The sequence below is a fragment of the Cygnus olor genome, chromosome 1, assembly GCF_009769625.2.
Source record: "Cygnus olor isolate bCygOlo1 chromosome 1, bCygOlo1.pri.v2, whole genome shotgun sequence".
NCBI lineage: Eukaryota > Metazoa > Chordata > Aves > Anseriformes > Anatidae > Cygnus > Cygnus olor.
In genome coordinates, this window is record NC_049169.1 from 40828730 (window position 1) to 40854163 (window position 25434).

Below are 25434 nucleotides of genomic sequence, written 5' to 3' on the forward strand. Positions count from 1 at the left end.
GACCCCTGCTCCTGCGTGGGCTCCTCTCCACGGGCTGCAGCTCCGGCCCGGGGCCTGCTCCTGCGGGGGCTCTCCATGGGCCGCAGCCTCCTCCAGGCCACATCCACCTGCTCCACCGGGGGCTCCTCCACGGGCTGCAGCGTGGAGATCTGCTCCGTGTGGGACCCATGGGCTGCAGGGGGACAGCCTGCTCCACCAGGGGCCTCTCCACAGGCCGCAGGGGAACTGCTGCTGCCTGCCTGGAGCACCTCCTGCCCTCCTGCTGCACTGACCTGGGGGGCTGCAGGGCTGCTTCTCACTATTCTCACTCTCCCAGCTGCTGTAGTGCAGCTGTTTTTGTTTTCCCTGTCTTAAATCTGCTCTTGCAGAGGCACAAACAACATTGGCCTGGCTCTGGCCTGCAGCGGGCCCCTTATCTAATATGGGGCAGCTTCTGGATTCTTCTCACAGAAGCCATCCCTATGGCCCCCAGCTACCAAAACCTTGCCACGTAACCCACTACACCCGTCCCCTCCAGGGTCACCAAGCTCAAAACATTGGGGCAGCCCTTCCAGGGGACCCCGTGCCCAGCACCGAGGTCTGCTTTAAAAGGAAGCTGTGTGGAAATGACTGGCCGCTGGTAACCACTGGAGCTGATAGTGACACCCTACTGCCTCTCCAAAAGGGACTTACTTACCACACCGACAGTCATACACAAACTCTGGCTGTGGGGAGGACTTTCTGCAAGAGCTCTTTCAGCAGATGACAGCTTTATCATGTAACACAAACTCATTTGCAGTTACCACTTTTTGTACTTTGGGGCTTTTATTCATTACTTTTCTGCATTTTAAAAATCAGTTTTCAGCTTAATTCTTAGCTATTATTCAATATTTTCATTGGTGTTAACTAAACCCAGGGAGCATTTGCGGTTTTAGCCCGGATTAAGCCTTTATTCCTCATTGTTCTAAATGCATGAAAGTCAACCGGGTTGTTTTGTTTGATGCTCTCCATGCCACAGTGAATTCTGTGCAGCTACGACTGTAAATGGGCCACATCACTCATGAATTACTAATCCCCGTCACTCACATTTTCTGGGGAATATATACTATATTTAGTCCTTAGGCTCGGAAAAACAAAGCTGGAGAAGTTTGAGGCTCTTTCTCTCATTAGGAGTCCTTAGAATGCTCCCTAAAAACTGGCAAGATAATTTCGCCACCATGTATAAGTGCAATTCATTAACCGTGGTGGAAATTAGACCCTTGAATTGAGAGGCTAATTAAGATAATTAGATATAAAGCCTGAAAGGAAACTACACAGACATTTCTTAAAATCTCATTTATACTTATGTAAATCTGGACCAACTCCACCGTCATTTTTTGGATTTATACCCGAGTAATTGAAATCACTGCTGAGCTCTTTAAAGCTCTCAATATCAGCAAAAGGCTCTGAAGTAAAACAATTAGTAGATAGGTTATGTTTTTCACCGTTACTTCTAGCTGAACTTAATATCACAATGCTGTTATTTCCAAAGGTAATTTGCCATTCTGGTGGGTTATTTATTAAAAAAAAAAAAAGTGATGAATTTAGCAGGCCATCATCAATTTAAAGAGCTGCCAACTTTTACAGCATTAGTAAATGAAGAGAGCTGAGAGGTTTCAGCTTCGACCGTTGCCTCTTCCAAGATGGTCATTACTTTTAATCAGCGGCCTGTGCTGTGCTTCTTTCTACCACCAACTGCACCGAGATCATCGCTTGCAACAAGCGAAAACACTGAGTAAAAGCTCTGCACAAACCACATAGAAAAGTGGACCAGTTCAGCTGAGGGGAGGACAATTTAACCATACAGAGATACGAAATTGAACAGCGTGCCTCTTTTGTGCAGTTGGCTGCTGTGCAGTCCCCGGGACCATGAGCCTCTCCTGGCTTGTGTTTAGCAGGGAGCACTGGGCAGATTTCTGATGGCGTGACCTGCTCTCCCCTCATCCCATCAGTGATATTTAGCTGCAGACAGAGCTCTGCTGGTTCGTCTTAAATGGAGCTGATGTGAGCTGAAAGGCAGCCTGCCTAGCCAGCAGCAAAACACTGAGCCCTGCAGTCTGCCTCTCCCTTACGCCCCAAATCCAGATGACTGCGTAATTGTCGTGAGGAATATGGAGAGCTCGTGGCATGAGGGCACACACCCCTATGCATAAAACCTGGGATATAAAAGCAGGGATTCAAAAAACAGAAAATCCAACCTCTGTCCATTAAAAAAAAAAATCTACAACAACAACAAAACACTGACAACAAAACCCCCACCCAAACAATAACAAAAACCATGCTATTCCATGCTTTGGAGCTGGTTTTCCTGTTAAACCAACAGCCTGCAGGAGACCAGATGCTTCATTGAGAGCTGCTGGCAATCAGGTTACAAAAAATGTTAACAGCAAGGCAGGACAGGGACAGGAATAAGGGCAGCAGACCACAGCAGAAGGACAGCCCTTTTACCTGTTGGTTTACACCCCCACATGCGTGCCTGCAAAGTCTCTTGGGACTCCTGGTTCCTCCGCCATCACTTGGTGACATTTCAAGCAGACAAGCAGTGTAGGGAGTTGCACCACCTCCACTCGGTAACACTGAACACTGTGATGCAGTGTCTGGGACAGTAAGGAGGGAAAAAGAAAAGGGAGAAGAAGGGAAAGAGAGGGGAAAAAAAAAAAAAAAAGAAGGAAGAGGCTTCCCTTCATCTGGGGTAAAAAAAGAGGTGGAGGGGAGCCAGCTTTCTTTTGTGTAAATGCACCTGCACGGCTTTTGTATAGGGCACTCAAGAGCATCCAGGGCACTTGAAGCAGATGTGGCATCTGAGGTCAACATCTACTTTTGTTACAGATATAAAGTGTTTTTTTTTTTTTTTAATTATTTAATTTCTTTAAATTTTCTTCTTCAGAAGCCTTTCCAGAGCTGCTTGCAGCAACCGAAGCGGGGCTGCCAACCCCAGGGTGGGGGCTGTGCCCCCGGCAGTGCGGGTGGCTGGCCTCTGAACGCGTGCCAGTTCTGGCTCCTGCGGCTTTGGCAGCTCGGTGGGAATGGGCGTCATCGCCCTGCAGACAGCAGATATCCCCGGCTGGCTCCGCAGGCGTGCTGCTCTCACTGAAACCAGAGACGAACGCAAACAGCCCCCCTCGGCCCAATCCCCACCTCCCCTTCCCACTGCACATCACTTACAGCCGGAGTTAAATGTGTTGAGTCGATGTAAGCATCTTGTCAGCTTTGTGAGTTTAGGATCAGCCCTTCCCAAGTGTCCTTTGCCTCATGCACCCAAACCCTTCACACCTCCGTGCCAGGGGAACCTGCGCTCTGCAGAGTATCTTGCATGTAGGACATAAATAAAGAAAACATAAAACCTGAAAGAGGTCTCCTCTCTTTTTCTCCAATTATGCAGGGGAGTTTAGACTCCAGGATTGCATACCCTGTATCCTTTCCATTTGTGTCCTGGCATTTGATTTTTATTTATTAGGACAAACCACTGCACGTGACCTCTTTCAGCATGCAGTGAAGCTAGGCAGCTTTCCAGCTATGTGCAACCCAGCGCATGAGACCACTCTGCCCTCCTGAGCCTCCAGGACAAAGCCAAAAAAACCCTTCCCCGCCTTCCCAACTCCATCAGTGCTCTGGCGTTTAATGTCACTTGGTGATACACTGGCATGGCTGTGGTTCTCCAGTAGATCTCCTTTGCAGCAGCAGCTGGATTTTAACCAAAATCTGTCATTTGTTTTATGAGCAACAATATGCATCAACCATTTTTTTAAACAGAAAATTGGGGTTTCGGTTGCTAATGGCACATGATTCAGTTCTCTCTGACTTTCCCATATAACCTTCAGGATATTAGTCAGCTTTTTAATACAGTCATGGCTCTCTGTTCTTTTACTTGCTGCTAGGATGCTCCGTCAAGTTAGCTGTGGAAATTAAAGTTCAGAACACATTAAACTCAGAACACGATGGCAACCTGGCTACACCTACTGTCCACTGCTGTGAATAAACACACAACACCCTACACATTCAGGAGGGCTATAGAAATGGCAGCCTGTGAATTATGGATTAGACAGCTGTCCCCCAACCAACCTAAATCATCTTTGATACCAGAAAAACTCAATCCCCAGAACAAAACAAAGGGTTGGTTTTGGCCCAGTGGGACAAAATCTGAACAAAATCGCTTCTTCCTCTTGTGTACATTAGGGCTGATGCATTGAAATCGAAGAACTGTGGATTAGGATCCCAATAAGTATCTGGTATTATTTTGAACCAGAGGTTTGGGATGGGCCTGTTGTTAGTAAAAACACAGTGTCCAGTCTTTTCTAATCTCCAGTATCTGTGGGGAAAGAAGCAAAATTCCGTAGATAAATAAGTAACATGTACACATTGGACGCATTTTAATGGAAGCTGTCTTCCAAAACATAGACCGTTTCACGAGGACCATTAAGGTTTAGCAGTGAAAGCAGAATCCCAACACTTTTACCTGTGCTGGTGATTAACAGGAGCACGTGTCGGAATTACGCGACACACACAGCCCACTAAACGGTCCCCATCTCTGTGTGTTTAATTCTCAGCACCCTCCCGTGTTACGTGGCCAGTCGGCTCACAAACAGACACAATTCCCGACACAAATTCAGATACAATTCCTGCCAAAACCCCTGCACCAGCACCCAGGTGTGGAGGCTAAACGGAGAGCTCGGAGCCGTGGCAGCACCTGGGGACTGCTGCGTGCGGCCTGCCCATGCCCCGCGGTGTGCAGAGAGGTGCTGGCGGCACGGGGACCGCTGTGCCACGTCCTGCAGCCTGCTGCTAGCCCTGGGCCCCACACCCGGCCTAGGCCCCTCTCTGTGCCTCCTGGCAGCCATCAGGCCCTGTGCAGGCCCTGTGCCTCTCCCGACGCCGAGGGCAAGGTTGGATATTAGGAAGAACTTCTTTACGGAAAGGGTTGTTAGGCACTGGAATGGGCTGCCCAGGGAAGTGGTTGAGTCGCCATCCCTGGAGGTCTGTGAAAGACGTTTAGATGTAGTCCTTAGTAATATGGTTTAGTGGAGGACTTGTTAGTGTTAGGTCAGAGGTTGGACTCGGTGATCTTGGAGGTCTCTTCCAACCTAGATGATTCTGTGACTCTGATTTCTGTGAAACGGGGCTTCAGCCTCGCTCTGTTTCTATTTCCTCGCCACGGCGAATGCCGAATGCAGCAGATGGGCATGTTCCTCCCCACGGCTTGTTTGTGCCAGATACTCTGCTCACAGTTTGTTCCCGGCTGCTTGCAGTTCAAGCCTTGTTTAGTGGCTCAGAGAAACGGAGCAGCAAGGCTGCAGCAAGGGAGAGGGCCCGGCTTGTTGAAAGCATTGCATTTGAAACATTTCACCGTACTGCATGCAGAAATCCTTTGTTTGTGAGTGGTTTTTTTTTTTCCTTTGTTAGAAGGGAAAGGAACATAAGAAATTATATCTGCTTCCTTACTAACATCTCAGTTTTCCTACGCTTGTCAGAGGTAAAAATCAGAAAAAAATATCTATCTGAGATCCCGGTAAAAAGTTTTCCACAGCGTATGAAGATAATTGAGAGGCTGAGTGGAGGTCCAAATACATTTCTTTTATATTTTTAACATTCTGTGATTGCATATGCAACCATCTTTGGATTCTCAGAGATTTAAAGCATGGCCTGAAACCTTTATGAATACGAAGCCCACTACTATCTCGTGATGAAAAATTAATCACAGAGGCATTAAGCGACTCACCCTAGGCTTTGCAGTAAATTAGTGGCAGATATGATAAAACCCCAGGGTCTTAATATCTGTCTCCCGATCAGCCAATGTCTCTTATCCCATGATATTTGACAACCATTTCTGCAGAACACCAACTGTTTGTTAGTCATTTCACCAGAAATGTAGGTTGCTGTATCGCCATTGCACTAACTATATCAATGGCAAACTACTTATATGATGACACTGAACAACTATAAAGACACTCCGGAAATTTTTGGTAAATAAAAACCAAATAGAATCCAGCCATGATCAAGTCTAAGCTATTAATTACAGCGAAAAGTTTGAAAAGTTATCAGGACTTGCCTTCTTTAAATTGAATATTCATACCTGCTATTCTCTATTGAATCATTCAATGACTCTTGTACTAAAATAATTTCTGAACAGGGTAATTAAAATATATGTGAACAGGTAAGTAATAAGTCAAGAGACATTCTGACATCTAAGGTTTTAACAAAACATGACAACGCTCAACCTTGAGGAAAAAAATATGTATAAATAACGGCCAGTGTCACGTGGCGCTTCAAAACAGTAGAAGGCAGGCAAATCAGAGAGGGAAAACACAACTTGTCGCATTATGGAAGCTAAAGAAAGGTGCACACACACACACACATCTTCCTACAGATGTGGGTGTTTTTATGAGTGGAACAAATTTATTCGAAGCTGAAAACTAGAGCGTTTAGAGAGCTCACGATGACAAGTGCAGTAACGTTAGGAGCTGTAGAGGCAGCATTTCAAAGCAGGAGCATTTATTCTAACTTTTGATGTTAACACCCACTCATTCTGACAACAGCAACCCAGAGGGCATAATGATGAGAAATTTATTTCTCTGCTTTTCGATATAGATTCAGACATTGTTATAAACCTGAACAGTACCAAAATGTAAAGGTAAAATTGTTGAAAAGCTTTACAGTTTATGAGATACTAAACACAGCCCGCAGATGCTGCTGATCTGGGACCCAATTCTAACCTCAGGCATACATTGTTATAAAACTCTAGAAGACAAAATTCATTGTTTTTTCCCAATGGTTTGCAGTAATAGATTTCCAAGATATTCAGAGGTGTTTGTCACATTTTTATTTTAATTTGATCTTTGCAGCTAGAATGTTACAGCCAGAGTCAGGCAATTCCTGAATCAAAACACAGTTTTAAAAGTCAGATATTAGTCATATTCATAAAAACTTACAGACACCATAGAATGAAAGGTTAGAACTGAAATATGTTTCATATAAAGCAAGATAATTTATGATCTTGTTTATGCATTTTAATATTTTTTTGTACTGTGAAAAACAATTAGAAGTATTAATTAGGAAAAATGTGTAGATCTATATAACATATAATACAATATAACAATAAAATATAATTAAAAATTGTACTGATGTTCTATCCATAGGTTTGGTATCTTTGGTTTAAAATCACTTGAATACATTTGGATTAAAGGTTTGGGTATGAAGATGCAGAGGTAGAACTCTGATGTTTTCAGCAGGGATAAACCACTAGACCTCTTTTTGTAGGTCTAGTGAGACCTACAAAATGAGAGCCAGCTATTAAATAAATAGGACACTATCGATAAGAGAGAGTGGTATATGAGTTGCTGGAAACCTGTGATTTCAGAATAATTTTTCCTCTTGAAATGTTTCAGTCACATGAGAAGTCAGAATGACATGAAAACAGATTTTTTTCCATATAATTCAATAAGGAGACTAAAAGCACTGAGCTCTTCTTATATTTCACTATGTAAAATAAACTTAAATGTCCTAGACAGGCTTTCTACACTTAACACAAGTAAATTTAGATTAATTATCTAAGGCCTAGCAAGTGGCAAATTTATCAGATGATTTATGAGTTCAATAAGAGTTTGTGCAATTATTTTCAAAGCAATAAATCCAGTAGCTTCTAGGCTCTACGTCTTCCCATTTACCACATGCCTGTAATGTAAGCTTGCCCAGCGCTTCCCAGACACAAGCAGTCACACGAGCTCAGGCCAGGAACCCCTTGCCACTGAGGCCAGGGAGTAAACCCAAGTTTTACTGACGACTTCAGTGTGTATCTTGCAAATACCTGAGGATCAAAAACCATTCCAGAGGCTCAGAGCAGTGAGGACAAGCTGTTCTGTCTCAACAAATCGAATCCACACCCAGCCATTTCTGCATCCACCCCTAGACACTCTTTGAGCTTCAGTAATAGAAATCTGAATCGTTATCTCAGGGTGTTGCAAGTTTATGGCCCAGACTGCTTTGGTAGACGCAGATGGGCTCTCTCCGGGGCTCCTCCCAATGCTTTCCGAAGTAGCTACTTGCATACTTCAGCACAGGTGAAAATTACTTTCAGGACTTTATTATTATTATTTTTCCCCCAATTTGGCATCCTTCTCTTGCCACTCTTCCTAGCAAACAGAAGAATATGATGTATTCCCCTTCTTACTGCATCCCCAGGGAAGGCAGTATAGGAGCTGTGGCTGCTTCTTCCCATTTATGTGTACCACTCTATACTCTTCCTTCTATATGACAATCCTTTTCTATGCTATATTCGTCATTCAATTTACATCTTCCCCTCTCCCTTCCTTTCAAACTGGGTCTTATTATCTCCTGTCTTCTCTTATTCTGGTCCCTGCCTCTCTCCACCCACACATCCATGCAATTACCCCTAAATTATAATGTCCCACGATCTCTACAATCAAGCAGAGAGTAGAAGCAATGACCCAGTGATACAGGAGAAGAAATTTTCCCTCTTCCTGCCTGTTTACTGATCAGCTCCTTCTCATTGATCCAAGCCATCTATCTTCTATCACACTTAGGATTGCAGCCAGGACGGCGAACTTTTGAAATAGAGTATGTCACTGAGACACAGTGATGCTGATAGCGCTTGCTAATAACCACCAAGGCTTAGAAAGCGCCTCTATGAATAATGTTGCAAGGTGCTAGAAATGACTCAGATTACAGCGAATGTACTACACATCCTGATTTCCAGTGCTTGCTGCATTTCAAGCACTGGTTGTTTGGAGATTTCACAAAATCCCTCCACTTACCCACACCTTAGAGCTTGTGAGCTTTGCTGAGTTGGCCGTATCCATAAATAGTGCGGTAAGCTGCGCTGTCTCACATATAACTTTGGCACAGGAGGCCATTTCTTATATATGATTGAGCAGCTTTTGTATTTTTCAGTCCATACATGTCACCAAAATGGATCACATTTTGGAGACAGCCCAGCAGCACCTGGTATCAGACCCAGGACAGGAAGCAGGAGATTTGGCTTCAGATTTTTTTTGCTCCCTGGCTCACATCTCTTTCCAGCTCTCTCAACAAAGAAGAAACTGGAGAACTGCCCTCCCGGCAGTGAAGCAAGGGGACTGCAGAGAAGCTCAAATAAAAGACCAGACAAAACTAAGGTGAAACAAAGTGTTTTTTTCTAATTTCTTTTCCTGAAACAATTGAACTACTTGGCCGAAATTCTCCAGGTATGTCAGCAGGAAGCAGTCACTCCTTGCACAGTGTGGGAAAACTTCTGCCCAAGAGAACATTCAGGCTGAATTACAAACGCTGAAAACTGATTCTTGTTATGGGAAGCACAGGGCAATTTAAGGACAATTCTAACTAAGAATTGTCCTTAAAGTATCACAGTTCTAAACCACTCTGGTTTTGATGTGGAAGTTATGCTGAAAGGCTTCACGTGTACAAAATCATCAATCAGAAAATCAAATAAGCTCCCCTTGACTTTGTTTTGCGAGCTAAGAATGCACTGATCAGAGGCAAACAACAGACTTCTGGAAGCTTGGTGTACCAGCAAAGCTTAGAAGTGCAGCAGCAGCTCCGGGCTGGAGAGCAAGGCTGAGCCGGTACCCCCAGGAAGGGCAGAAGCAGTCCTGCAGTGGGGGGATCCACTGCCACAGCTGCCCCAGTAATTAAAAAAACAACAACAACAACAAAAACCTTGCCAATAAACATCTCTAACTCAGTCAACACTGACAGCAGATTATATTTTTTGCAGCACTGTGTAACTACTCTGTACTTTTTTCAATGCTGCATCGGTAATGAAGAGCCTGAGTATTTCTGGGTTTAGGAAATGGATCCGTGTCGTTTATTTGCCTCATGAATATAATCCAGCAGCTTCTACAATGACTTTCATTGTTCCAAAAGCCTAAATATAATCCTCATACATGATACCAGACACGTATCAATTCTAATGGTAAAATCTCAACAGACATAACTCTCATCTGGAGCTGCCTTTTCCCCACGTACGCACAGAAATCCCTGCCATGTGTTCACTCTGTGCATTTACATTTTAGGGTAATATTGAAGCAGATGCTTAGTCTGGAAAATGAAGACTCCCACTGAAAGTAGGTCGTGATTATTACAAAAAGAAAGATCCCCATGCTGAATTGTTTTACGGGAAATCTCAAAACAAGAAGAGGTTTGAGATTCTGTTCTGTAAAACAACACATTTTTTAAATACCTTAAACAAAAATATTATCCTTTGTAGTGAGCTCTGCTGTAGGTAGCTTAGGACGCAGCCACACAGGAAGCAATATTACGGATGTGCCCTTAATCCTGCACTGGATCAAAGCTTCCGTGTAATAGGTCTTTCATCTGCTGCTGGTTTCATGAGAAATAAACTGTCCACTGAACCAGTGTTTTCTGTAGAAAAACTATTTGCTACTCATTCTGCCAGAAGTGTTTTTAAACAGAGGGCACAGCTCAACTCTTTTTTCCCATCTATCACAGGCGTAAGCATTACTTCCAAAGTCTGGTCTTCCAGCAATTCAAGTAATAACGAAGCCACTATATATTGAATCTATGACATATTTGCTGCCATCATTTTTAGTTTTGGAGTGCTAAAATTAAAATTCTTCCTCCTGAAAGCAATTATTGGTTTAACATTCTCATAGGGAAGTGTGAGGAAAAAAAAAAAAAAGAAAAAGTAATTTGTATATTAGATCCAAGCATCTATTTCTAGCTTCATTAACAGACTACAAATGCTGCCTTACACAGAGTGCTGCAGCAGAATTATAATTGTGTTAATTGCAGCCAGCATATTTCCAAAGCCACTGTTTACAGATTCAGACATTACTCTCTTGATTCGTTCAGTCTTAACAGTAATAATGAAATAAATAGCACACAGTAAATAAAGCTAGTACTCAATCTTTGTTCTTAATGGTGATTGAAAAATTTACATATTTCTTAGATTTCAAGAAAATTCAACTGCAAAAGTCTCTTCGCTTTAATATTGAGCTAACTTCTCTCTTAACATGAGATTTAAAAGAACCTTCAAAAAAAAAAGACACAAGGGAACAGATTAACATAAAAACTTGTAGAAAAAATTTAGTAAGCAGAAAAATAAAAAGTAAAAACAAAAAAGGAACTTTCTACAGCTAATAGAAGACTTGTTACATAACACAAAACAAACCTAGTACAGGCTCAGGTGAATACAATTCTCGTGCAATTGTAGTGCATATATCAAGGAGATATATGCAAGTGAAGAATTTAATCTTCCTTAATCTTCTCATGTGGTATGATTAATCACCCCCCTGTGGACCTTGGAAGACTGTTATAAAGATAACAAGAGAAACAATATAAAAGTACCGCAGTACACAACAAAAAGCAATTCACATTCAGGACTGTTTTAAGATAACCTTAGAAAGCTTTTGGTTTAGAGGCAACAAAGAATGCACCTTTGTAGCTAGCATACTTTAGACATAAGCATATTAAATGAAGAATGCAGCTGACTGGTGATTACATCTTTAGTATTAAGTCACTCAGTTATTTCCAAACGGCAACTTTTATTTGGAACCAAATCTGCAATATCACTATGGCACCTGGCTCCTATTTAAACTAGTGGGGGAGAAAGTATCTTACTGATTTTCTCAGCATGGGCCCTACTGTCTGCCATAAGGCAGGAACCATTTCTTCTTAAAAGTGGTTGTTGCCTTTTTGGCCATTTCTGCTCCCCAGTATCGAAAAAATCCCTTATCATTTGCTCCTAAACACATCATTTGCTCCCAAATAAACTCCCTCTTGCAAATATCTTTCAATAACACGTGATTTGTTACACAACAGAATACTCTTTGTGGCAACTGGTTCTTGTTAGCAATACTGGGTATAGCTGCCAAAAAGGCTGAGGGTTAGTAATCAATTAAGCATGCAAGAAAAAATAAAGCTATATATACACCATATATACCATGTTTAGGTTGCATAACTTCCGCTAAAGTAGTTAAGCAATACCCATCCGGTAAACAGGGAGCTGGTATCATGGATGATCTATCAGGAGGGCCCGAGGAAGGTGCTGAGCGTCAGGCTGCCAGCGTTAGTCAGTGCAGTGGTTTCAAAAGCTTTCTTTTCTTTTCCATTTTTTAAAAATATATATTATTATTCAAAAAAAAAAAAAAAGAAGCTACCTGCTTTTACATGTGAATCTGCCATCTGATAAATGACATGACCTTGCTTAAAACACACCTACCTTTCTTGTGGCCCGGGTGAGAACCTTTAAAATATTTTGATGCATTTGACGTGTGGTAGGTTTGCTAGGGGCTGCAGGAAGGAGGGTTAAACATCAACATTTGCTAAAACCGTTTTTATTTTATTTTTTTTTAGACTATTACAATCTGTATGCCAGTATTCCACATTGAATTTCAAGTATGGACCTGAGTTCACACATGTTCACATGTGCCTGGCTTTCATTTTGTATGGAGATCAATCCATACTCAAGCACAAAACAAAAAAAAATCTCTGGGAAACACTGCAAGAAAGGAAAACAAAACAAAATAAAACAAATCCGGCATAGGTTTGTATAACCTTAGTGCATGCCCAGACACACTGCTGGTGTTTTGACTGAGGAAACATTCATCCCAAGCCAGGTAACCCTCAGGTCTTGACATTTGTCCCTGCCACAACGTCAAGAACTCACTCTTAAAATCACCTCCTTATCAGCTGTTAGCGGGCAAACTACATTTATATATACAGCTGTAAAATCTGGGAAAGGTACAAGATGTCACGAATAATTGCAGCCAAGGCTTAGGTACCCATAAGCAGTAAGAACGTGTGCCAGGCCGAGCAGGCTGACTTGGTGACTGGAGCCTTTACAAGGGGCATCGGCTGCTGTGCCTGGTCTAAGTGGGACAGGAACATCAGCAGGGGACATGTGGCTGGACAGTGGGACAGATAAGAAAGAGCTGAATCCAGAAGGAAATCTGCTCATCTCACCAAAGGCTAAGTTAATGCTTTTATTTTATTTTTTTTAAGCCTTAAACCTGTGCGTGTCTTGTAATGCGTTTAGACTCCAGGACGGGAAACCACGCAGCCATGTGCCGAACACGTAGCAGCCCAGGGGAGAGAGATGACATTCTTCTCCACGGAAAAGGAGTGCCACTTTGCAGTTCTCTACAAAAAACAGGGAATCTATGGTTCAAAAGTAAAAAACGGTTATTCACAAGATACGAACCTGCAGGGAAGTAAATGAAAAATAGCACCCAGCTCAGTAGCCTTCAGACTCAAGAGCTTTCACCAAAAACAGGTCGGGTGCCAGATGAAAGAATAGTGAAAAAAAATAGTTTTATGTAATTTTCACTTTTAAATTCCCCTTTGTATCGCTTGTATACAAAAATAAAGAGTTTCATATGTCATCAAATTTTTGAAGTTTCTGGTTCTCAAATGTAAGAATGACAATTTAAATCAAACAGTCAGAAGAACAACCACATACTGAAATATTTTTTATCTTAACCTCTTTTCCATAAAGTTGCGGTAAATTTGAAAGCCTGCAGACGTGCTGATGGTATAGAATAAGGTGAAATGATACAGTATTCCCTTTTTTATGCCTGTAATTAGAGAACACCCCACTCCACAGACCAAAGAAGCTTCTGTAGATGGCCCACACCACTGTAGACTTCACGCACTCTATACCACAGTTGTTAAGACCACCTTCAAGCAAATCTTCATTCCTTGACCAGCAAATTGGTCAGCAGCGTGCACAGAGGGTGCAGAAAGGTGTGTGAAAGCAGAACTGTTTCAGCAGCTTGTTAGGAAGTCAGAATACAGAACCCGACCCCCTGTGACTGTCCCTAGTCCTTCCTGAAAGAAATCTCTTTAGTCAACACTGAGCTTCACTGACATCTGCATATGGAAACCAGAGCATATTAGTCAGGGGAAAAAAGAAAAAAAAAAAAAGAACAATTTTTTATACTACCAAGAATACATGTAATCTTTCAACAGTAAGCTGAGGGGAAAAAAAGCATTGCTGCCAAAACACCTGAAACAACAGTGGTAGACAGAGTATCCTGAAGAAGCTGAAAAAGGGAAAGCAACAGCATGAATTAATAGGAAAAAAATCTGATTCGTAGTTGTAAACATCTCAGGTATAGCAGATAGAAGTTTTTGCCTATGATTTTAGATATCCTCTCTACAATTTATTGAATGGTAAATTAAAAAAGTGAATAAATCCGTTATTCTAAGTATTACACAATAATGGCAATGGCGCATGGAGAACCAGTGTGATACCTCCATCAGCTGTAGCCATTCATTTACAAAGCCTCCCCCGTCGAACTACAAGTTTTTAAGACACAGCAGAAAAGGAGGTTTATTCACACCCTGGTGATACTAAGCTTAGAGCAAATCTTACCAGGGTGAAAATGCTGTGTGAAAAACAAACAAACAAAACCAAGCAGAAAACACAGAATAAAACCCCTAGTGATTAAAGTTGGAACTGAAACACTGTCCTAGCTTTTTCACACAAAACTGCATTATTACCTGTGTAAATATTCCCCACGATTACACAGCCTGCTTGTACAGGAGCACAATTCAACCCAGAAGAGCAAATACTTGTACTAAGTAATGTCACGTAAACTAATTTGCCAGAGCAAATGCTGGCCAGTCACAATATGATTTTCTTACTGCTACTAGTTGGGCTGATGCGAACCCAATGGAGGACAAAAATGCTGCATCTCACATGAGCTGGGCTGCCTTGGCTGGTCACCAGGTGCCCACACAGCTGCTTACCTTACTCCCTCTCCTCAGCACGATGAGGCAGAAAATATGATGGAAAAAGCCTTGTAGGTTGAGACAGAGAGATCACTCAGCAATTACTGTCATGGTCAAAGCAGACCTGGCTTGGGAAAGATTAATTTATTGCCTATTAATAACAGAATAGGACAACAAAAAGTAAAAAAAAAAAAAAAAAAAAAAAAAAAAAAAGACACCTCCCCCCCACCTCCCTTCTTCCTCAACTCCAGTCCCAATTTTCTTCTACCTTCTCCAATCCCCAAACGGTGCAGGGAAATGGGGGCTGTGGTCAGTCTATAGCATTTCACCTCCGCCACTCCTTCACGGTCACTCTCTGCCCCTGCTCCACGTGGGGTCCCTCCCACGGGATGCCATCCTTCCTGAACTGAGCCTGCGGGGGCTGCCCACAGGCAGCAGCTCTTCAGGAACTGCCCCAACATGGCTCCGTACCACGGGGTCCATCCATCCCCCAGGAGCAAGCTGCTCCAGCACGGGTCCCCCACGGGCGGCAGCTCCCCCCAGACCCCTGCTCCTGCGTGGGCTCCTCTCCACGGGCTGCAGCTCCGGCCCGGGGCCTGCTCCTGCGGGGGCTCTCCATGGGCCGCAGCCTCCTCCAGGCCACATCCACCTGCTCCACCGGGGGCTCCTCCACGGGCTGCAGCGTGGAGATCTGCTCCGTGTGGGACCCATGGGCTGCAGGGGGACAGCCTGCTCCGCCAGGGGCCTCTCCACAGGCCGCAGGGGAACTGCTGCTGCCTGCCTGGAGCACCTCCTGCCCTCCTGCTGCACTGACCTGGGGGGCTGCAGGGCTGGTTCTGGTTTCTCACTCCTCTCTCCCAGCTGCTGCACATCATTTTTTACCCTGTTACCTAAAAAGAGATCTTTTAGTTTCTAGCACTGAATTTTGAAACACGACCACTTGACAAGAAGACCCAGGAAAACGCATCATGAAAAAGATTTTTTATTTATGATTTCAGAGATCATCATCTGAGTCATTATCCTCAATTTTTTGTAGTGGCCGCTTAACACCGATTATTAAATCAATACTGAGAAGCTCTGTAACACAATGAAGAACTGAAATTACTAACTGGTATTTGCAATACACTGACTCCAAGCCTTTCTCATCCACAGGCAGAGGCTGATTTTTCCTGAGTGCATCTGTGGTTTTGAGATAAAATTTGGCAAAGCTGTTCCCTTCTGTTGTCCCATATAAGGACTTTGGAATAATTAACAAAGCATCAGCAACAACGCTGGATATGACAGTTACCGCTGACTGCTGAAGATGCTTTGCATAGTACTGAATATAATAATGTAACAAGATTTCAAAGTAACCTCCTACTGGCAAAACTGATCCTGCTTCTATGATGGAGCTGGAATAATTCTGTGCAATACTTACACAACCCTCTTCATGTTTGAATGGAATTATACCACAGCTAGCTTTCTCTAGATCTTTACTGACATCTAGGCGTTCACACACGGTAACTGTGTTAGCGTTGCCTGTTGTTAATACAGCAGTACTGTAATTCTTCTGATTGTCCACTGGTAAATCACTTTCATAGCCCTTGTGCATTTCACCTGAATGCTCACATTTTGCATGTGGTTTCTGTGCATCTGTTGAAGAGCCAGCCCCTCTGCAGGGAACGTTTAACTCTTCGCTGTGTGAGGCGGGATTTGAGGGTATCTGCGAAGCTGTTTGTATACCTGCTGGATTTTCACTTCCCTTTAGAGCAGCGTCTACAATTTGTGTGTCTGTTTCACCCCTGTGTGTTTTCAGTTGATGTTCAGAAACCTGATTACTGTTACAATAAATATTTTCTATTGTAAGTTGCTTCCGAGTAGCTGAAGAATGCCTGCTACAACCATCTGAGGCATCATTCTGGCTTTCACCTTTGGACCTGCATTCCTCCGTCCCATCAACTGTCTTAAACAGCTGTTGTAGCATCGTGAACGCCCCCTGTACGGCAGCAGCATGTTGCTCATTAACACCATCCACTGGCCCACAAAGAACGAGGCAATGAGGCTGAAAGGCACACGCGCTGCTGGCGAAGCCAACGTGAGCGTATCTCTTGGAGCCCAGCAGCAAGGGCCGACAAAACGTCACTGCTGCAGTGTCTGTGATTTCACTACACCCGTTATCACCAAAAGGCGAATAGGGCGAGACTCCCGTGATTTCACGGATAAGGGCAACTTCTTCCGAGGAGAGACACTCCACCACGGACACGCCGTACAGCTTCGCATAGTAGACAACGACGTCCTGCTGCTTCACACTCGACAGCAGCAGCCCAACGTTGCTGCTCCGCAAGCGTTTCACCGCGGCTTCCGTTCTGGCCTCGCACCAGCGCCGGGCGGCCTCATACTGACCCTCGGAGCCCACGACGAGCTCGACGCCGGGCGCAGAGGGGCCGGCGTGCAGGGGCTCGGTGACCACCACGGCCCCCACGGCCCCGCTGGCGGGGCTGTAGGCGGCGAAGTCCCTGCGGAGGACGATGCCGGGCAGCACCGCGGAGCCGTCGAGGGGCAGGCCGGGCACGGCGGCGTGCAGCGCCTCGAAATGGCGGCCGAGGAGGCGCAGGGCGGGCGGGCAGCGGGCGGCGCAGCGGCCGAGGTACTCGCAGCACAGGCGGGCGAGGCGCCGCCGCTCGCCCGGCCCGACCCGGCCGCGCAGGTAGGCGTCCAGCAGCGCCTCCAGGGCGGCCAGGTCTACCCGCTGCTCCTCCCCGGGGAAGGCGGACAGGAGGTGGCGGCGCAGCCCCAGCGCGGCGGCCGGCTCCAGCACCCGCCTCTCGAAGTCGGGCAGCGCCCGCCCGGCCCCGCCGGCCGCCCGCAGGCCGCGCAGCACGGCGGCCAGCAGCAGCACGAACGTCTTGGCGCCGTCCCCCGTCGCGCCTCGGTGGCGGCAGGCGGCGGCCGCCATCGCCCTGCGGGCACGCAGAGCCGGTCAGCGCCCGCTCCCCCACCCCCGCTCGCCCACCCCCGCTCTCTCCCTTCCCCGTCCCCCCGCGGTACCTGGCCGTCGGCGGCTGCAGGCAGAGCGCCTCCAGCAGGCGCCGCCCGTCCCTCGTGAGCAGCGGCCGCCCGTCGGGCCGCAGCACCAGCGCCCGCCCGCCCCGCGGCCCCAGCGCGCCGCGCACCGCGCCCGCCATGGCCGCCGCCTCCTGCGCCAGGCGCCCCGCGTCCGGCACCGCCATGGCCGCGGCGGGCACGGGGCGCATGCGCGGCGCCCTGAGGTGCGGGAAGCGGCATGGCGGCACCCGCCCGCCTCCCGCAACGGTTTCGCTCCTGAGGTGGCCGGGAGCCCCCCGCCGCGAGAGAAGAGGCAGAGGGGAGTTTCTGCGTTTATTTCACTACGCGAGGGAAGCTAGTTCTCAAACACACAAGCCTTGACAAAAGGGGGGGTTAGGTATGGCACAAACTTGACAAACCGTACATCCGCGTCTCGGAACAGCGCGAAGCCCATCAAGAAGGCACTATTGACAATACTCGAGTATCTGCGAAATTTTCAGAGGTTTCAGGATAACCCTTCAAAAAGAATGATTAAAATTTACAGAGGGACAGAACCCTTGTGGTACGTCACTTACATAAACGGTGGGGAAATAACAGCCTTTAACAAAATATACTACACATCGAATCCAAAGTCTGTTTCATAAACACCAGTCCGGCAAATAAAATAAAACAAATCCCAAAGGCACAGGAGGGCAACAAAGAAAAAAAAAGAAACCACCATCATCGCATTTGAAAGGTAGACCTATAAAATAATTTCTTTACAAGATTAAACTGGAGGCAAAAACCCCAGGCTATGCCCTCAGTAAGTAATGTCATCTACTTCAAAGTAATCGACGTGTGAAATGCAAGAAACATCACCTGCTGCTGAAACTGCTACTTGCTACGTTTCACATGGCTTATTTACTCTTTTTAACCTTAGGTCATCCGTACCTAACTAGGCAATCTGTACCTAAATGGCAAATTAAAGGCTTAGAGTGCATTTGAAAACAAAACAGAACAACAAAACCACATGGCAACAAAGTCTGAAAATACTTCCTGTACAAGAAGAAACAACAACAAACAACATTTGTAAATCAAATGTGGAAACAAGTGCTGTTTTAAACTTTAAAAACCAGTAGGAGGCTACAGCCCTCAAAAGTCTGCAAACTGTACAGTCAACGGAGTAACTCCGTGCAGAGCTCAGTGTTAAGTACATAATATTCAAGATCAGCCATACGTCATGGTTAAATGGTGATTCTCTAGCGATGGTGAGGTGCTAGAGAAAAGGCTTCATGCACCAGGCCTGTGACCAGCTGTACTGTAAGAATCAGGCAAGAAATTACTTTGTTCTGTTTACATAAGGAAACATAATACAAAACCCAACCAAGTCCTAGGTTTCAATGTACTTTTTAGAATTTAAGGAATCTGATCATACCATCAAGCAGAAGTCTGCAGTTTTAATTGTAAAAAGTTTCATCACACGTCCTTTACCTTCCTGGACCATGATGAAAAACACTTTCACAACAGAAGTAACCTCTAAAAAATAAGTTGAAAAGGAAGATAAGCATAGGCATTTTGTCTCGCTCTGTTCAAATTTACTTGTCTTGAGCTGAGTATGAATTTCAGATATGGAGCATTTGTTTAGTCTGATGCTGTCTGACACCATACAGCCTGCCAGCTAGCTGGGTCAAATCCACATTTACTACCATGCAGTCCATGTAGAAATACATGAGTCTGTGTTAATAACTGATCTTGAATAGAAGTGATTAAAATCAACATAAAAGGGCAGAAGGACATTCCTATTTACAAGGCAGATAAAAAGCTTGTAACTATCATTCAAGAGTTTCAGCACCACAAACTTAGCTGAGATATTTTAGCAGATTGAAGTTATTGCCCCAATTCTGATTTTTTACTTCACTCATTTCCTCTTATATTAGCCCCATGTACAGAGGGACCTGACTTGGATTGTAAGACAGGTGAAGCTTTGACATTTGACCACTATAATGAATGGCCAAATTTCATCCTGAGAAGATTACAATAATACTATAATATTAATAGTTTGCCATTTTATATATGGCAAACAACTTCAGTTTCTGTTAGAGCTAACTTAGGGATTGTTTCTTTTTTAAAAAAAACAGAAAACATAACAGTGAGGGACTTTCTACATTCACAAATTCTGTCTCATCAGTTGTAGACATAATAGAGTCCCCATGCCTGAAAAAGATTTAAGAAGTAGCTATACTAACATGAAGCTGTAAGAAATAAGCTGAAGTCGACTGCTTAAGCAAAGAACTTTTACATCACTGAGGCCAAGAGAAGGGGAAAGGTAAAACAGAAGGTGAGGTGCTGTCAAGATGTCAGCCGCAGGAATATAAGAGCTTGAATGACAAACAGCAGTAAATAGTATTTTCACCAAATACTGAACAAGACTGATGCAGAACAGAATATGACATCACTTGGAGAGTCAGTAAGGCTGCCCATGGCAAAGGGATCAACAGGACATGGCAAAAAAGCCAAAAATGACCTCTGAACTTTCCACTGCACGGGATGGATTTGATTTCTGACAGGATCCACTGAAAACAAACTTGGTTGCACTTTGCGTTGTGCCTCCCATCCTCCCATCATCTCACCTGGATAGCTGAAAGTACCTTTACAATACTACAGCTCCTTTTTGACTTGATGCAAACACGGAAAGGCGTGACTTGTGTAAGGAAATCACCAGATAAACACTGGCACCCATTTGTTTTGGATGAAATTTTTACAAATTCTATACATGCATATAGTTCTTCAAATGAAATGCTGCAAACCCTGGTTCTAAACTGAAACTTAAGCTTCACATAAATTTGTACAGCTCAGCTTAATGAACAGGTGCACCGGGGTGTGGTGTTCAGTTAGGTAGCATATACTGCAGGAAGGACAAATCTAACAAGCAGTGTTTCGCTATCATTTGTTCCGAGGTGTGCGTTGTTAGCTGTCCCACAGTTCCTAGGGCTGGTTCCCTTGTAAACACACACTTCTCATTTGCAAGTGAACTGTTGATAGTGGCCAAATTCTGTTCTGCATAGTCTTTCCTTTGGGAAGCTCAGCTCATGCTACATACTATGCATAACGTCGCACCTTCACATTTTGTTACAAAAATAAGAGAGTCCTGGCATCATCAGTCTGTCTTCTTACTATGATATGGCGACACACAAATGTAAATTCAGAGCTGTCCATTTATCAAGGCTTAAAAAACATACCCTAAATCCTCAACACGTGCAATTCATGAATATGAGCGGACAATTACCTTTCCAGGTGCTGCGCTAGTAAAAATGTGCTCTGTACAGGAGATGCAGGAATGTATTTATGAAGAGTCTGAAATTTCAAAACTCTAAAATTAAAACGGCTGGTTTATAAGCCACTAGTTATTCAGGATAAAAACCGTCATACCTCCAAAACAAATTAAGGACATCAAATTTCAGAATTCCCAGAGACTTCAGCTGTTTACTCAACAGTTCCTAACATTCATGACCTTTGTATAATAACGTATTTGTTTGACCTTAAAGAAAAGTTTACTTCCGAACACCCAACACCATTTACAAAAAATGTTGGTACGCATGGCTACTTTTAAAGTCACTTTGTTACAAAAATGGTAAGTTGAAATGTAACAAAGTCTGCTTGTTTATTATTCTACCATACCAGGAATCATGTCCTATCTACAGTGCCTGACCTCTGAATTTTCAGTTTGATCTATTCCGTGGTGAAGATTCATCAGTACAGCGTGTGACGTAATATAAAACACAAGGCTGATGTTGTATGTCTGTGAGACAGAGGCACAAACCAGGAGCAAGAGTGTACTGGCACTTACATGATTCTTACTTCAACTGGGTAGATGGAAGGATGATTCTGAACCATGGACTCTGAGGCAAAAGTTCTGTAAGTTGTTGCTACAGGGCTCTTTTAAATAATATTGCATCATTTAAAGTCCAGCTTAAATATGGTCCCCAGTAACTGATCATTCCAGTTCCAAAAGGCCCTTGTTCACACTTCCTATTTGAACAAGAAATTAATGATAAGCTGTAGCAGAACCAGGAGTAAAATGAAGATATAGTGCTTCAGCTGCAAAAACTGGTTGTCCACAGTCGGTGAATTAGAAGTGACTCGATTTCGTAGAGCCATAATGTCCCTGCAAGATACAGAATAATATCCTGTAAATTACTATCTAGACATTTTGGCATTTCTAGTATGTTAGGGGTCCCTACAGAACACAAATTTTGAGGAAAATTATGAAATATTGATGAGTAACTGACACTTGGGAAGAAGGGTAGTTGAACTACTTTTCCTACTCTTTCAATGACATCAGGGCTCTAAAGCAGAAAGATACACACCAGCCTCCAAAAAAAAAAACCTAGAAAATTAGCGTTCTCTAAACCATTTTAAAGCATTTTATTCAGTACTACCTCTTAATGTCTTCCTGTGTTTCCTTTATAGATTCAATGGCACTCTGCAGTTCACCAAGATCCGCCCCTTTTTTCCTTATTCTTGTATTATGCTTCATGAGTTGTGCTAGAAAAATACAAAAGACAGATTTAATTCCCAGGATAAGTCCTTAGTCCAAAACTGAACAAAGTAACAAGGACAAACTAAGCGATTTGCAAAAACGAGGAGGAAGTTTTCTAATTGAGTTTCTAGTGAAAACTAAAGCTTTATTCCAAAGTCCCCTACAGCACAGGGCAGCAAGTTAAGTGTTAGAACTATCTTACAACTCTCACTGTACTGTTGAATTTCTGCTAGCATTCTCAACAACAAAAATCTGTCTCTATCAACACACTGATCTACAAATTAAAACAACTCACTTTGTTTTAAGAAAGAAAAGAGCTTACAAACACAATTTGTTTTCCAGATACTAAATACGTGCAGTACTGAAGCCTACTTTATCCTACATATTGATATTTAAGAGGACAGGAAAGGCAATTAAGACCATGAGCCATTCTGCTGCTTTTGTTTTTCCAGAATGTGCTTCGTACTGAAGCGTTATCTAAAGCACATATTATTTTGTAATACAAACATCTTGAAATAAGAAGAGCATGTGTGACTACAGAACACTGTTTAACCGTCAGATAAATTTATTATGTTTGTACAAAAACGTATTTTTTCCTACCTTCACTTCCAGAGGAATCCTGATTATCGGGCTCAGGGGATGAGAAACCACACTCCCCTTTTTTCTGGCCGGTTGGTTTTCGCTTGATTTTTGGAACACTAACCTACAATTAAGCTTACAAATTATTTCCAGAGAACCAGAACTGTAGCAAAAGCAGCACATTCTGACAGCAATAGTTAAAAGCACAATATCTCACAGAAGTCAAAGCTAAGATTGTTGATATAAACACAACCCAAAGTTTGTGCACCTTTCTATTTAAGGGAAAGGCCATATTAAACCGTTGAGTTCAAGTTTGTGTTATTTTATATCCCTAGCCAATTAAGTCATCTCTACCGCTCAGGATGCATCACAGAAGTGAAAGACTATGAATCAGGTAACCCACATTTTTGGATGGTAAAAACGATATTTTCTAACCCTCCCAATGCTCTGAGGACCTTCACACACATCACACAATATATCCGAGCACTTGTTTATATTGTGTGAATCTTTTTGCACAGGATAACAAAACCGGTGCATACCATCGGTGTCCGGTGTCGAACTTTTGTTTGGATTGTGCCATCTTTTTCAAATTGGATCATATCATTCAAAGGGTCCCAAGGCCTGGTACTAGACAAAGTGAACACAAATGATTAATACCACAGCAATTTAAATGAGAAATATTTTCTTGCTCAGAAACTATTCAGTATGTATACGTTAATGATCTTTTTCCCTATGCAGTGGTAAGAATACAAGCCGTCATATTACCCAGCAGTATTATTATGAAATCATCTGGCCAGAGCTACGTACTTGTCAACATGGAGGGGTTTTCTGCTTAACGTAGTTATTATTCTAGAACTACAGGGAAATGAGGGGAATTTTTTTGTTATTACTTTGGGCTGCTTTTTTGCCTTTTTTTCTTCCTTTTAAATGACCAAGGTAAGGCAGTGAATACTGTACATTATTGACTTCCATAATAACTCTAACACTTTTATCTCTGTTTGCCAGTATGCCTAGGAAGAACAGATTAAGACTCAGTCATCCCCCCAGACTGCTTTCATTCCAAAGCAGCTAATGGTAATCAACATCGGTCAAGAAGCAGTACTGAGCTACATACAGTTTGCTTGTTCAGGTTTTTAAGAGTGTTTTTCCAGGTGCAGGTTGATATAAAATGAAAAAATAAAAAATCAAGCAAAAGACAGAGCTCGTTGGAAAATGACAAGTAGCCAAAGGCAAAGACAGACATCCTCACTGAGCACGGCCTTTGCAGGACAGAAACAGCAAGTCAGCTGCATGGAGATCATTCTGACGCACAGCTTCAGCAACTGCCGATTAAACAGGGATTTTCTTTCATCTCTTCCTGCATGCCTTTTAAAACATTTGCATCTGTTTCAGATGTCGTGAACATACACCTGCATTTACATCTTAGCTTAACTTGGCTTAAGTTAAGCATCATCTACAGTAACTGGATAAGAACAAGGCATTCCTCTCCCAAAGGTCTTTCAAAGCTGCAATCCCGATACCTATATCCCTAATCCTGGTTTCTAATTCAGGTATCTTAAATTCCACAGCTCACTGAACACATCTTCACAGTGACCATAAAAGACTCTGCTCTCTATATGGCCCAGGTGGTGAGTTGGCCTCATATGCAGAAAAGGAGTCAGAAATTTCTTCCAGTGACAGCTGACAGCACAGACTGCTTTCTAGCACATTCTAACGCTTCTGTGGCACACACTTGAACCACAAGGCCTCGAGGAGACATGAAATATGCACAATGCACCCCAAAGCACCGTGCCCTAGAAAATTCTTGAATATAGCATGAATGTATAGAGGCACATAACCAAAAAGAGGAATAAAATAATAATAAATAAAAAATCAACAAGATAGAAAAGCCCATTGCAATGATTACACGAAACATATTTTCCTGATTTAGCAATCACTGTCTTTTCAGCATTACTTATTAATGCCCTCTCTTTGGTGAAGCTCAGCCCAAGTTCAGCTAAAAAGTTACGGATCTTGGTTGAAGCATATTACTAGGTATATTGAGTAGCACTGCATATTTGTTGCGTTTGAATAACTCTGAGTTCTTGTGCTCCCGGACGCACAACAAGAGTCTCAGAGGCACTACCAAGCGTTTAACTAGCAGTTTTGGTATAAGCATTCCAGCACTCACTCGGCGTATTTATAGTGCCATTCTCCTGTGACTGAATCCTGATCGAACAGCTTGCACGTCCACTCTTCACCCTTAAGTTTCCTCTCTTTGGCACTCCTCCTCTGAGCTTCTTCCAGAACATATTTCTCTTGAGTAGCTTCTGTTTGGTCTTTATTATTTATTGCTTTAGTCACTTGCTGCCAAAGCCTGACAAATAAGCAATATAAAGAGTTACAATCTGTTTATAATAACTGATTGAAAATATTTCCCTAATTATAGGCTAAGTGAGGGGATCAACCTCTAAAGAAGACACTACTGTATTGTAATATACCTTTTATCTACATTTCCAACAAGACCTTCTATGATTGTAAGATTTATAAATAATAAACTTTTAGTATTTAACACTATTCCTTTCTTGTTTTACACGTCAGTATCAACA

At 43.4% G+C, this 25434-nt stretch overlaps 2 protein-coding genes across 5 annotated transcripts in view; both read right to left on the reverse strand.

Moving 5' to 3' along the window:
- Nucleotides 1-15687: 15687 nt before the first annotated feature.
- BBS10 (Bardet-Biedl syndrome 10) lies at nt 15688-17948 on the reverse strand. The gene is made up of 2 exons (XM_040553818.1): nt 17752-17948; nt 15688-17663 (listed from the first exon to the last, which is right to left on the reverse strand). The coding sequence occupies exons 1-2, from the start codon at nt 17931-17933 to the stop codon at nt 15719-15721; spliced, it is 2127 nt and encodes a 708-aa protein (XP_040409752.1). The 5' UTR covers nt 17934-17948; the 3' UTR covers nt 15688-15718.
- Nucleotides 17949-18068: 120 nt separating this feature from the next.
- The window catches only part of OSBPL8 (oxysterol binding protein like 8), a 90854-nt gene continuing 83488 nt past the window's right edge, over nt 18069-25434 (reverse strand). For all 4 annotated transcript variants that reach the window (XM_040553783.1, XM_040553791.1, XM_040553811.1 and 1 more), the window contains 5 exons: nt 25017-25202; nt 23386-23473; nt 22868-22970; nt 22167-22272; nt 18069-21892 (listed from right to left, as the gene is read on the reverse strand). In XM_040553783.1, coding sequence (XP_040409717.1) covers nt 21757-21892; nt 22167-22272; nt 22868-22970; nt 23386-23473; nt 25017-25202 — 619 coding nt within the window. In that variant the 3' untranslated portion in view covers nt 18069-21756. The remainder of the gene's footprint in view (nt 21893-22166; nt 22273-22867; nt 22971-23385; nt 23474-25016; nt 25203-25434) is intronic.

Bases quoted from the DNA above. Each gene is read 5' to 3' on its own strand.
- BBS10 (XM_040553818.1), bottom strand. From the start codon at position 17,933: ATGGCGGTGCCGGACGCGGGGCGCCTGGCGCAGGAGGCGGCGGCCATG. The intron at 17,664-17,751 runs GTACCGCGGGGG...GCGTGCCCGCAG, and splicing joins CTGCAGCCGCCGACGGCCAG to GGCGATGGCGGCCGCCGCCT.